This window comes from Calypte anna, chromosome 3, assembly GCF_003957555.1.
Source record: "Calypte anna isolate BGI_N300 chromosome 3, bCalAnn1_v1.p, whole genome shotgun sequence".
Taxonomy (NCBI): domain Eukaryota; kingdom Metazoa; phylum Chordata; class Aves; order Apodiformes; family Trochilidae; genus Calypte; species Calypte anna.
Genome location: NC_044246.1, coordinates 93,978,934 through 93,993,876, shown reverse-complemented (window position 1 = coordinate 93,993,876; position 14,943 = coordinate 93,978,934). Strand labels below are relative to the sequence as shown.

The 14,943-nt window shown below is 35.7% G+C and overlaps 1 protein-coding gene across 1 annotated transcript in view; it reads right to left on the bottom strand.

Annotated features, from left to right (window-relative positions):
* The window catches only part of CSMD1 (CUB and Sushi multiple domains 1), a 945,929-nt gene that overhangs the window by 20,795 nt on the left and 910,191 nt on the right, over positions 1-14,943 (bottom strand). Inside the window, exons 55-58 of the mRNA XM_030448332.1 lie at positions 10,574-10,762; positions 7,187-7,360; positions 3,327-3,509; positions 530-706 (exon numbers count right to left, since the gene is read on the bottom strand). Of these exons, the coding sequence (XP_030304192.1) occupies positions 530-706; positions 3,327-3,509; positions 7,187-7,360; positions 10,574-10,762 (723 nt within the window). The remainder of the gene's footprint in view (positions 1-529; positions 707-3,326; positions 3,510-7,186; positions 7,361-10,573; positions 10,763-14,943) is intronic.

Here is a 14,943-nt window from a genome sequence, read left to right as displayed (position 1 = left end):
GTACCAAACAGAAAAAAAATTGATCAATTTATTTCACACAAAATCAAAAATGTGGTCTTTAATTTTTAGCTAAAAAGTAATATTTTTAAGGCATTGCAATAATGTGGGCAACTACTGTTTTCCTTAAATACACCTTAAGGTGATTGACTCTACTGGTACTGATGTTGACATTAATGAGATAAAAAGAGAAAATAGAAAAAAGTTACCTATATATTTAAAGAGATAGTTCTGGAAACATCTAGCAAATATTAAAAAGGCATGTACATACATATATATATATATAATATTAGTGTATTATAAGACAGATGAATGTCTATTAAGAAAAGTGTAAAGTGACTTTTTATCAAGGCCTGCAGTGACAGAGTAAGAGTTAATGGTTTGAAAATGAGAGAGGAATTGGATATAAGGAAATTAATTTATACTTAGTTAAGAAAATGTGTTATTTTATTGAGCCAAACAGGAATTTTCAATAGGAAAGCTACATGACTTACTACTTTAAAGCTGTAGAAGAAAAAAGTTTATTTCTGACCTGTGCAGTCTGGAGCAGTGCCAGTCCATGTCCCATTAGCAGTGCAGTGTCTAGTAGTTAGTCCTGAAGTTTTATAACCTTCCCAGCAGGCATAAATGACTGAACTGGAGAATAATATTCCATCAGTGTATATTATCATACCATTGGCTGGGGTGCCAGGGTTCCCACAAGATACAGCTGTGAAGAAAAGGTTGAAACACAAAAATCAGTATTTCCATGACAGATGACTAACCAATAAATAAGTAAATAAATAAATACCTAAGGAAAAAAAAAAATAAAAAAAAAGAGTAGGTCAATATCTCTTTAAAAACTTACAGACTTACAGCAATTTTTACTTAGAAAATGTTTGATTGGCACATTCTTGAGCTAATAACTTATCTCTCTCTGTTAATATGATCACTTTACTTGCATTTGCTCTGTTTTGCTTTTTCAGTCCCCGATTCAGATGGTTTGCACTACTTGTTCCACTCCACCCAATACAGTCACTGAGAGAGAAAAAAGCTTATTCAGAACTTTCTGTCAGACTTGTGCTTCTGTTTTGCCTTTGGGCACATTTTCCTATTATAGTTGTCTTCTGGTATTTCCTCTTCCAATTGTAAAAAATGCATAGATAGTAAAATAAGATCTTTCTTCCCATTTAATTTTTTAATCAAGAAAAGAACAGACATTCTGTATTGGCCTCCATATATTTTGAAAATTGCAGCTTCACATTACGGTAATGATTATGTTTTAGCTTCATACATCCAAGATGTGACAGTGGTTTACTTTGTTTACATGATGTTTATTCAGAGGTTTTAGTGGTTGTTTTTGTTTTATTTAATGGACCAGCCTGTCATGAGAACTATTGTTTCTTTCATCTATTGGTCGGTTGTTTTGAATTTTTATAACAACTGCACTCAAAAGAATCATCATTTGACCATTCTGGCAGATAGGACATTGGCAAATATACAGTAACATTCCACTCCTGTTCACAGAAATAAAATAAAGCTATCATCATGTTAAGAGATTAACAGGATTAATCAAGAGTTAGGCATAAGTGTAAATCAAACTTTTCTTCAGTCTTCTACGGAGCATGAATGGTTTGTAAGACTGGTAGAACATAAATCAATTTTCTCTTGCATGGCTTTCAAGAGCTAGCAACTCTTTCTACTCTTCCTACAGCACAAATAAGTGTGGTCTCTTGAGAAGAGAAATGATTTAGTCTAATACAATGATATGATCAAATATAAGTATGATTAAACTTAATGGCTTGGATTACTGCAGTGGATTAGCCTTGGCTAGCAGCCAAAGACCCATCCGTGTGCTTACTCACTGCCCCCTTCTCAGCAGGAAGGATGGCAAAGCTCATGTATTGAGATAAAAACAGGGGAATTCCTTATTATATACAAAAATAAACTCAACATGGGGACTGTTCCTGTAATTCATTGCCAGCTAAAACAGACTTTCATAGAGGAAAAAAAACCCAGACATGAAAAGAACACCTTTACTCCCCTCTTTCCCACTGTTAACTTCATTCTTTCACTTCAGGTTCCTCTACCTGCCCCACAATGATTGTAGAGGATACAGAAAATGGGGAATTGTGGTCACTGCACAGAGGTTTGTCTCTGCCACTCATTACTCCTTAGAGTACTAGAGAAATTCCAGTCATAATTATACCCTGAACTACATAAAAAGAAGGTCAAGGAAGATGAGCTTTCACTTCTACTCAACTCCTGTGAGAGCCCATCTGGAGTACTGCATCCCATTCTGGAGCCCTCAGGACAAGAAAGACATAGACCTGTTGAGTAGGTCCAGACAAGGGAAACAAAAACAATCAAAGGGATGGAGCACCTCTCCTCTTATGAGGACAGGCTAAGAGAGCTGAGGTTGTTCAGCCTAAAGAGGAGAAGGCTCTGGGGAGATCTTATTATGGTCCCTTAAACAGGGCCTATAAGAAAAGTGGAAAAAGACTTTTTACCAAGGCCTGCAGTAACAGAACAAGGGGGAATGATTTGTTATTAGGAGATGTATGGAAGATTTATTTATCATACCATTTTCATATATTCAGTCAGAAACATTTGTTTAATTTTACATAGAATCACAGAAAGTTAGGGGTTGGAAGGGACCTCGAAATATCATCTAGTCCCTGACAGAGCAGGGTCACCTAATGCAAGTCACACAGGAACGCATCCAGGTGGGCTTTGAATGTCCCCAGGGAAGCAGACTCCACAACCACCCTGCACAGCCTGTTCTAGTGCCCTATCAAACCTCACAGTGAAAAAATTCTTCCTAATATTTATATGGAAATGCCTATGCTCCCATTTATAACCATTACCCCTTGTCCTATTGTTAGTGACCCATGAGAAAAGCTTTACTCCATCCTCCTGGCACTTGTCCCTTACATTTTTATAAAAAAATCAATGAGGTCACCCCTCATTCTCCTCTTCCCCAAGCTGAGCAGACCCAGCTCCCTCAGCCTTTCCTCATAAGGGAGATGTTCCGCTCCCTTAATCATCTTAGTTGCTCTTCACTGGACTCTTTCAAGCAGTTAATATCTAACTCAGGTATCTGTTCTCTACTTCAGGTTCAATATTTATTTTACTAGAATAATTTTCCAGTAATATTATGAATATATATACCAAAACTGTATCAGTTTTTATTCAGGTTTTCCTGTTAAACATAACTGCTTGCAAACTGCCAAATTTCTGTAGAGCAATACGAAAGCATATTTTTGGCATAGCATTTCTTTTTAATTAAAGAATAAAATGTTAGTAAAAATTATAATGGTGCCATAAATTCCAGTGGAATCAATACCCACCTTCACACACAGGCTGTACACCTGACCAGGTACCATTTAGCAGGCATGTTCGTTCTACAGATCCTCGTAGCTGATAACCCATTTCACATGAGAAACGTAGCAGACTTTTTATTTTGAACTCATCCCCAAGTCTAGATCCATGAGCTGGTACTCCTGGGTCATCACAATAGCCAGGATTATTTCCTGTAAAACATAATAGAGCAGAATTATTTGCAGAGATGTTATGTGCAAAGACAGTGGTAGTGAAGATAGTCTCTTGCAAACAGTACTACTAACTATGCTGTTTCTCTTATAATTAATCCCTTTTGTTCCAGTGCATGGGGGTGAAACCACAGCCAAAGATGAAAATAACATCTTTTTAGCTTACTTCTTATCCCAGATTTGTACAGACCTAACATGGAATGTAATATAAACAGAAGATAGAAGATAAGTGTGAACACCAGAAGCACCCCTGTCAGTTTTTCCTCAGTTCAACAAATTTGTTATGGTTTTGATCTAAATAATCTTTCTACACTTATTATTTTATAGTTCAACTTCTCTGCTTGCAATAACAAAAATTAGATAAGAGCAAGAGTAAAGAGAACCACAATCAAGTTTCTCATGAAATATATTTGAAGTACATGTATCCACAGAAAAGAGTAAATGGTACCTGGTCCTCTGTGCCTTTCAAGAAGTCCTCATAATTTGGAACTAGGATGGCCTTTAAGGTTCCTTCCAAATCTTTTTTGGTTTGAAACCAAACATGTAGAAACCAAATATTTTATGCTTCTACAACTTTCCTTAGCCTTTAAATCCAAAATTTGGGTAATGTCTCACTTTGCTCTGGGACTTTGATGAAGGAATTATTTGATTGTGGTGGTACAGACCTCCTCTCACTGGATCACACTGTGATGTCAACACCAGCAAATATTGTGCTTGCTTCAAGAGCAAGTGTGGAAGGCTGAGACTATCTAGGATTTTCTGACATTGCCTGCTGGGGCAGTGAGTTGAAACAACTGGGTACTCTCTGGTTCCACTGCTAATACAGTATTTTGGGGCAATCAGGCAGTCCTGAACTGCTCCCAGAGCTCTGTTTCCTGGGGAAAGTACTTCAGAATTCTTCTGCTTGGACCATAAACCCACTCTAAAAGTTGCCAAAGGTCAATACAAGGTCAGTACAAAGATCAATACGAATTGTGGCCACAATGAAAAAACTCTGACCAAAGTCAATCAGCCTGGGACTCTAGAAATATTGATTCTTAAATTAAGTCCTTTGGAGATCTCAGATTGCACCAGTCTGCTACCCAATGTCTGACAAAGTTGATCTATCCAAAGGAAAAGAATGAGTACTCCACTGCTTCTCATTTTGCAGAATTAAAAAAAAAAAAAAAAAAATAGCAAAACTGAACAAAAATGGATTATAGTAATTATAATTCAGTTTCACAGAGATCAACTGGAAGGATATTTCATTGTAACTTGTTTCCATACAGATCAAAGATCATTAAGTACTAAAATTTAACATCTTAATAAAGGTTAACCGTGTATGTGAGCAATTTAGTTTAGAAACTTTGTTAAATCTTTAATTGAACTCTTGTGTCTGATTATAACAAACTGTTGATTATTAACTGATTAAGAGTTGCTAGAAAATCATACAATTCAATTTTGTGATTCATTATAGAAGTGTCAATCAACCTCAATTTGCTGCTGTTCCAAATTACACCAGACCCATAATTATGTGTTAACAAACTACACTGAGATCCTCACACACAGACCCATTAGTCATAAACAGCTGACCAAGTCTGAGAAGCAGTTAAGGGAGTCGATTCTGAACCTTTGACTCAAAGAAAGGAAGGCCCTTCCTTTCTATACCTGTATAAATAATTTCCTCCAATCCCTGTGTAATCCCTCCAGTCCAATTCCAAACTATACATATCCCTTCCATATAGTAAGTAATATAGTGAACCTTGCCATTGAAGTCTGATAAGTTTTACTTTTATAAATCTTTATTAAATTAACCTTTTGCCTAATATCTTTGTCAGTGATTCTTTAAGCTACCTTAAGACCTTCCACTCCCACTTCTGACACAGATGAATGACCAGATTTTTTACTTGGACACATCTAGTTTTTTCTTGGAGAAAGTTCAAACTGGAGCCATGCAAGCTTAAATTTAAAGGCAGTTATAGCATTATGAAGGTCTAGACTGTTGTTGAACAGTGTAGACAACATATCCATGCTGAAAAATGTGTGAGAGTCATCTTAAGCAAAAAACTCAACCATGACTTAACTCCTAAGATATCAGTGTCCCTCACTACATGTCCTAGGTGACAACAAAGCCTGAGATTATATTTATACTATCATGCATTGAAACTTCAATTACAAAAACAAAACAAAACAAAACAGACAAAAACTCTCAAACAGCAAAAAATCTAAAAAGCTGTCTCATTCGTCTAAGGCATAAAAAGCACTATATTTTCCATGTTAGATATGCAGGAGATTACTACATTAAAACAAATAAAAAACAAAACAACTATGAATAGTTTGTATCCATAATGCATGTGAAAGAATGACTGTGCTGAGGACAACTGAGATAGCTAATTAGTTTTATACTTAAGAAATAGGAAAAGCAGTCCCAATAAAACACTTGAAACATACTTGAAAAACATACTTGAAACCCCATGTTTTTCCAGGGGGTTTAATTCTTTAACATAAACTTGGCTGTTTGGGAGGGTTTGTTTGATTATTTTTAGGTGATAAAGGTCTATAACAAAGATAGATTTCTCATTTTTCTAGGGAATCAGCCTGCTCAAGATGGTGTCACATCATGTTCAAGCTTAGGAAGTTAAGTTCTGCATCAGTAACAAAGTTTTGGTAACACTAGACATACTTGACATACTTTCCCAATCATAGGAGATTACTATCATGGTCTTTAATGTTTTAAAAATGTGTCTATAAAAATATTATTGAGTTATATCTGCAGAGTCTCAATCCTTTAATTAAAATTTATTTCAACCAACAGCATAAGAATTTCCCTTGTGGTGGGGGATGTTAGGTAAAAGCACTAGAGGGCTCTGACCTTGACCTTAAATATTTTGAAGTTATCATGCAGTCTCAGATCTGGCATTTTATATTGGATGAAAAGGTGACAGTGACACAAATGTCAAACAAGAAAAGGCCAATTCTGTGTGGAAACTATCTTTATGATTGTCCAGCAGAGATTCCTTTCAGATCTAGGCACAGAGACCATGGTGGCAGTGAGACCTAGCAGTGTGAGAAGACTCTAAGTATAAACTCCTCCTTGAGGAGCAGAGAACAGAAAAGAAAGTTAATGATTAAAATTCACTTCCTTTCCTCAGTAGTTCAAATTCTACTGAGCATTCTTGTAGAAACAGCTTATGAATGAACCTTTTTCAATGAACAGTTCTTTGGAGCTTTTTCAAAGTACAGACTTTAAACAACTCACACCTCTTCAAATTAGGTCAACTCTAAATTGAACGACATTGAATCAGATCAGTCCAACAGTGGACATGTCCAGCAGCTTAGGAGAATTTATAAGAAAATTCTACAAGGTGTAATTATGGAACAATTTTCTCATTATGCTATTTTCTTCTTAAACCCATCAGATATTTATTTTCTTACACACCAAAGTGTGTAGATTTGTTTCCCTTACAAAACTTTATTATTAATACACTATGGATATCCTTAGCAGGCAATCTTGTCAGACCTCTTGAGTTCAACAAAGCTGTGTAATATTTTATAGCTTCTTCTAGATTTGCATAAAATAAATTGTTCCTATGCTTCCTGACAGCACCAAGAACATTGCATAATTTATACTATTTGCTTATGATGCAAAATGACATTCAGATGATGGTTAGTACAAGTACCTGAACAGTGAGGGAGAGTCCCACTCCAGTGACTATCTTCTTGGCACTCTCTAGTAGAATTTCCTATGAGCCTTCGACCGGCTGTGCAAGAATAGTGAATTATGGAGCCATATGTAAATTTGTCTCCTGAAAGAACTGCATTGGCAGGTACCCCTGGATGTCCACAAGAAATGGCTAACAGAAGAGAGAGCACAATATTATAAGGTGTTTGCACAGAACAAGCCTATTACAACCTTTACATTTCAGGCTGGTTCCACAAAACATGAGCTTTTCCTGGATTTCAGCTCCTTCATATATTCAGGTTTGCAGTTGCTCTAGATCTAGGTGACTTACTGGTCAATTGTAAGATTAAACCTAAAACTACATGTAAAACTAACCCATCCAGTTTAGCCTTTCCCTGAAAATACACAGAGCTTTCCTCATTCATTTCCATTAACTGTCCTTTCCTACAACAAAGACACATTATTTCCATTTACAGAATACAGAATCGTCACAGGTGGAAAAGACCTGTGAGATGACTGAGCCCAGACCTTTCACCTATGAGAAAAACGAACAAACAAACAAACAAATACCAAAAAACCCAACCAACACGCTCACCATGCCCAACACACTATAGCATGTCATGAAGGGCCACAGCTCGTTCCAGTGCCTGACTACTCTTCCAGTAAAGAAATTTTCCTAATATCTAGTCTAAACCTCCTCTGATGCCTCTTCAGGTCATTTCCTTTAGTCCTATTGTCACTCACGTGGAAGAAGAGGCCAATGCCCACCTCATTACAACCTCTTTTCAGGTAGTTGTAGAGAGCAATGAGGTCTCCTCTCAGCCTCCTCTAAAGTAAACAATCCCAGCTCCTCAGAGGACTTGTTCTCTGTTACCCAACTTATTTAGGTTGGGTAAGAAGAAACTAACAATGTTTAAATGATACATTACACATATTATAATGGTAAGTACTAGTACTTTATTTCATCTATAAAATAACTACGTGCAGCATAGGCAGTAAAGAGAAATTAAACCACAAAATATATATTTTTGCAATATATGGCACTGTGTTGCACTAAAGTGAGAATGAAGAAAATGTATTACTGATTTTTTTTTAAATTATTAGTCATATTTATGCTTAATGTGTACATTTTGTCTGAGAAATATTTCAGATAAACAGTTTTGGAATAGAGTAACTTGCAAACAAGCAGTTCAGATTTTTTATATGAGGAAAACCAAGTCATCCTAAGGTGAACTAGAAATCATATTCTAAATGCTTTTTGTGTAAAACCTAGGTCATCCAGTAAAAAACAAAACAAAAAAGCCCACAAAAACCCCCAACAGAAAAAAGAAAATAAATTTTACATAACTTTAGTAAACAGTAACACAATATAACCAAGTAACATTTAAGTGGAACACTTGAGCAGCTTTATGAGTTACTGGAAGCAACTGATTGATTGACTGACTGATTGGTCAATTACATTTTCAGAAAAAACAAATTAAAAAGACTGCTGTTATTCTGATGACTATTACTCCTGACAGACATGAAAATTATTTATTTCAGGTCCCATGATAAAAACAAACTTATTGCACAATGGGTTTCTGCAAAATGACACAGTCCCAACCACCACTCTTTTACTGCTATGTTTCTCTTGCTTTTCTTGGGATGTCTTAAATATTCATTATGAAATGGTAAAACAAATCAGGACACTGACCTGGCTGAACAGTACTCTCACAGGAAAAAAAAAAAACAAACCCACAAAACAGTCTGTAGTATTCAGCCGGGTCAGTTAACTTGATGAGTTTGCTTAAGTATACGCAAATGCTAATCTTGCCACAATTCTGGAAAGAGTGGCAGCGGATGACCAGAGTTTTTTGGGGAGAAAATACATGTAGGTCACCTTAATATGGCTGTACAAGCATTTGTAGTAAGTAGCATGCGTAATTTTCCCAGTTTATGAAACAGAAACAAAGAATCAATTTTTAAGCAATTACAGTTCAACCCCCAACATTCTGTAACTCTTTGTGATTCTGTGATTTGTATCGCTTTGCATATAAAAGAGCAGTGTGTTACTATATTTTTTCACTCTTGAACTAGAATGGGTGGTAAACATTGTGTCTGGCTCAAATTTTATCTCACCTGCCTCTGCAAGCACTCTGCCCAATTACCAAAAGGAGGTTTTAAGAAAAAAAATTATCACTGATAACCTTTGAAAATTACATCCCTCTCTTAGCACTTGAAAAGACTCTGAGTGACTTAATCTGTGAATAGATAAAGAGATCTTTCTCAAAGAAAGAGCTCTATTCATTTAATTGAGTTCTTCTTAGGACAAAGAATGTTAAATTTGTCCTGGTGGTGCTTAGGATTCGGATAGCATTTCAGTCCATCAGCAGCAAATAAACAGCAGCTAATCCAGTCACTGACTGAGAAATGTAGGCACCTCTCAGGCTCATTAAAAACCTCCCATGGTCTCAGTCCTCTCCTGTTCTGAGGGGATGGACACCTTCAACTTTCCTCAAACTCTGCCTAAAAACACAAACTGTAAACACTAGCAGACTTCCAAAATGTGAAAAGATGGGCAACAATTCTAGGGGATTTAGATTCCCCATTCTCTCAGTAACCTAGTGACTAACATTTATTGATGTGATTGGCATACAGATAAAAATTCATAAATTGTTTAAGTAAACAATCATCTATTCAATCTATACCAGAAATGCTTTAAAATAATATACAAATTAAATTAAACTTTCATTTAGTTTGTTATTTCCTATAATTGCATTGTAATTCAGAAATATAACATCTGAAAATTAATAGTGATAAGAGAATAAAAATATCTCGATGCAAATGAAAGTCAGCCAAACTGCTATTTTCTAAAGATCTGAAGCTCACTGAATTGTTTATAGGAAACTCTAAATTTCCTCCCCCAGTGAGGAAAAAAGTGATGGAGAAGTACAAAGTGACGTTATGAAAAGAAACACTCGAACAAAATTTACCTACACAATATTTCATAGCTTTGTTCTCACATAATTTCAATATGTCTGAAAAAAAATATTGTGAGACAGGCATTTATGGTCTTAGCCAATATATCTAAATTCTAGCGTGCAAATAATTATTTTAGATTTCCCTAGCTGTTTTCTGCTACCTAAAAAATACACCAAAAGGGAAAATTAATCTTAACTCTCTGGCACTTGAAATAATAGCTCCACCATTCCCTCTAAACCTTTTTTTATTATGACAGGTCGCACGACATCTTGTCTTAATGCTTTCTTACTGAGCTGTACAATTTGCAATACATTGATCCTAAAGTCTTCTTGTTCCTCAATAGATGGCTACACTTTTTTTGGTCTACCATGACTAAAAGTCTTGCACCACACTTTAATGTTAATCCAACTGAATGAATACTTACACAAACACTTTGGTAGCGATCTATCCCATAAGCCATTAGCTTTGCAGGTCAAAGCAGATGAGCCCAATAGATAAAAGCCCTTCTTGCAATGGTATGCCACACTTGTTCCATATTTGAAACTTTCAGGATAATTCTGCTGCCCATGCCGAATAGCATTTTCCACAAAGCCAGGATCAGAACAGTTCACCACTGTAAGACAAACAGTATTCATCACTGACGCATAATACCAATGTCAAAAATAAAGTTTAACAGTGATTTTTTAAAATTATTTTTGAAATTATTACTTGACTAGCAGCTCATGACTGTGGTCCATTTGATATCCATTGTGGTTTTTATTTGACTTAAAAATCACATATTTGACTCCTAAGTCTCTAGATCTTACTGCTTTGGAAATAATACTGTGATCTTACTCCAGTTCTCATAATAGTCTTGGACATACAAGTGGTTCAATGATAAAGAGAAATTGGAGGCATTTTTTATCTGTCTCTTGGTAGCCTTCATTTGGTCTTGTCTGTAATTTTTATGTGAAGGAAACCAAATTAAAATAAAAGCAGTATCAATTTTAAACAACAGTCCAACACTTTCTCTTTTCATTTCCTGTAATGAGAAAAACTGCTTTCAACAGTAACAAGAAAATTTTCTGCTATTAATGTATAGAACAGAAAAAGGAAGATTGTAAAAAGCAAATTTTGATAGTGGAGGAGTGAGTGTAAGCACTAACAAGCATAAAGTCATTTTCCAGATAGCATTTAAAACCCTAAAAAAATTATGGGTTTTGTCATGACTGTTTAGTCTTTATATAAGGTATATCCATCCTCTCCAATCCTTTGTTTTATACACTGCAGTGAAAATGATGAATTGTCAGCAGAAGATTACGATAGGACAGGGAGATCTCCATTGCAATCTCCCATTTTTGCAGTCTATTCATCTGAAAGCTGTCTGAAAAGTTATAAAGGACTCCTCTATCCCTCCCCTGTCTTCCCTCTAAACATAATGGTATAAATAAAAGAAAAATACTTAGAATATTATATAGTATTATAAATTACAGCTCATCAAACAATGACAGGAATCTACCTTTCAACTATATCACCTAGTTCAAATTAATTTTCATGAAAAAAAATGAGTGGAGAAGAAAGTCAATTAGCATTACAATTTTAGAGGCAAGACAGTCACTAATGCACAGTTTTTTACTGTTCAATCATATTTTTTTCAAAAGGTTAACGTTTATCATATGTATAATTTGAATTTTCTGATTGGCTAATATATGAGAACAAGTCAGCCTTTGCAGCTTATTGTTTAAATAATATTTCATTCAATCAGCTAAAAAGTTTTAAAATTGGGCCCAGTCTTGTTCAATATGTTCATCAATGGCCTGGATGAAGGGACAGAGTGCATCCTCAGCAAGCCTGATGGTGATGCAAAACTGGAAGGACTAGCTGGTAGCACCAGAAGGCTAAGAGACCTGGACAGGCTGCAGTGATGGGCAGAAAGAAACCTCATGAAGTTCAACAAGGGCAACCAGTACAGGTTGGGGGTTGAATTGCTGGAGTGCAGCTCTGCAGAGAAGGACCTGGGAGTCCTGGTGGACAAAGAGTGACCATCAGCCAGCAATGAGCCTGTGTTGCCAAGAAGGCCAGTGGCATTAAGAAAGGTCTGGTCTGAAGGTTGAGGGAGGTCATCCTTCCCCTCTACTCTGCCCTTGAGAGGACACAGTTGAAGAACAGTATGTTCTGAGTTTCCCAGTTCAAGAAAGACAAAGAATTACTGGCAGAAGGCTGAAAAGATGACTGGGGCATTGGAGCATCTCTCTTACAAAGACAATCTGAAAGAACTGGGCCCATTTAGGTTGGAGAATAGAAGACTGGGCTCATAAGTGCTTGTAAATATCTAAAGGACTGGTGTAAAGAGGATGGGGCAAGACTCTTCTCAGTGTCCAGTGACAGGTCAAAAAGCAACAGACAGTGGAACTGGAACATAATAAATTCCATCTGAACATGAGGAAAAACTTTGCTGTGAGGGCGACAGAGCACTAGAACAGACTGACCAGAGAGGCTGTGGAGTCTCTGTCTCTGCAGATACTCAAAACTCACCTGGACACCATTCTGTGCAACCTGCTCTGGGTGAACCTGCTTTAGAAGAAATTCTTCCTATCATATAGATTACTCAACTCTTTCCCCAGGTTTAATTTTTAACAGGCATTCACAACAGTTGTCCTTTTATTTTTTTTACTACAGTTAAGGTTTTTAAAATAAACCAAAACAAAGTATAACTTCTTAAATCTAAAACTTTGGTTTAAGAGGTGAGCCTGCCTAGTTAGCTTCTTAAAAGCCAGTATTAGAAGTTAAGAAAAAAGTGCTGTGTTTCATGAAGCTATGCTGCCCTAAAGCTACCCAAAAGCAATTCTAACTGAATTACCTTTGAAGCAAAATAGAGAATAGAAAAACCTAATTCTCCATGCAGACCAGAAATATGGAACATTGAAAGAATGAATTACAGTTCCAAAGTATCAACTTGTCTATGTGATACAGTGTTCTCATTCTTGTATCAGTAGGATCTGTTTAGCCAACTCAGTGATGAATGAAATGAAGAATAGTCATTGCAATAGAATGCATAACAAAGTTCTTGCTTCATCCATGAAGTCTGATCAAATGATTATGCAAGGAAATACTATCCCTGAAGCTAAAAAGTAAACAAAATTATGTCTGCAGTACCGTGCAACATCAGCCACAGATTTTTAAATATATATACACGAGTGTGTTGTTGCTAAGAAGGACTGCAGTAAGGAGTACTTTAGAAAAGAATTTGAGTTGGCCAGCATACAAAACTAAGTCAGTAGTTTCCCTGATTGCCTTTCACCCTGGGGATTCAGTTGTAAATCATGGTGGGAGTAGAGGGAGATTGCTTTCCCTCAATGACAGCTGTCAAGGGTTACAGGGGAAATGAATTCTGGCACTCTCAATGTAGTCTGCTGAGAAAAGCAGGAGAATACTCTAAGTCTGCCCTGATGACTTCAGAAACTCTCACTGGTAGATTCAAACCATTGATGAAAAAGAAATGAAAAGACCACGTCAGAATCCTTTAGGCAGTTTTCTGTTAAAAAGCTGAATGATCATCAAAAAGTACATCATTCACAGTATTTAATTTCTTTTTCTCAGACTCACTCTTTTTTCTCCAATTTCACTGACAGAAATGTTGTTACGATTCTTTTTTAAAATTTCATATCTGATAAACAGGGTTTTAAAACTTCTTTATTTGAAAAGTATTGTACTAATGTTGGTATCTGGAACACGTATAGGGACTGGCACTCAGGGTGAACAAGTATAGAATTCACTCTGACTTTATGACGAATTCTATAGAAACACTGTCTATTAAAAAAAAGTTCAGTGCAAAGTCAGCAATGCAAAATGTTAACTTCTCAGTGAAGTGAAAAAAAACCCCAAACCCCATAAAAACCCAAACCAAACCAAAACTACTCAACTTACAACTCTACTTTGCAAAAGTCTCATATGCATATGTGTCTGATTTTTAATTATTTTTTTCCATGGGATTCAGTTAGAGAATGATTTCGTCATAGAAATCTTGGCCATGTAGACCATAAAACTAAAGCATTTCCTTATGAAGCACAATGTTTTGTGTTTTTACATATGTTATTAAAAATCTATCCAGAAATTAAGGTACTGACATGTTTCTGATGAACCCAGACCAAGGAAATTTTCACTGTAATTAATGACTTATAAATACTGCACGAAATAATGAACATTAACACTTATAATTTCCAAATAATCTCAATATAATCAAGACCTTAACAAAGGTTAATATATGCAATAAAGTATATAATTCACATTTGTGTGCTGAAAAGCTAAGACATATAGCACTTTTCATTGCATTCCAAAATACTTGCCATTGGTATAAACATGCCGAATACTTGTTCATTATTAAAAAAAAAAATGAAGTGTTACTTAAATTTTTGATTGTCTGCTGGAGCTAACTAGTTAACTCTACACTAAAAAAAAAGACAAACCCCAAAAAGTTAAAGCATGTTTAAACATTTACGCTAAATTTAAGTAAAACTATGTTAAAAGAAATTCCATTAACTTGCAGTTATATTTTTAAGCTTTAAACTGAACTGCCTCCATGTTACAAACATTCATGTCTCTTGGAAACACATAAAATCTCTTATTATTCCATCTGCAGCATGAACTCAGGTGCCACGCTAGCATTTAGATCAGAAAGATAAACTATTTAACTGACATAGATCTTTAAATGCATTGTCTATAGGTAAATTAATTTGTGGGCATCCATGTACAAGCGACACCAACACAAATAACTTTTGGCATAATAATATCAGGGCATGTAAAATCTTTCCCTTT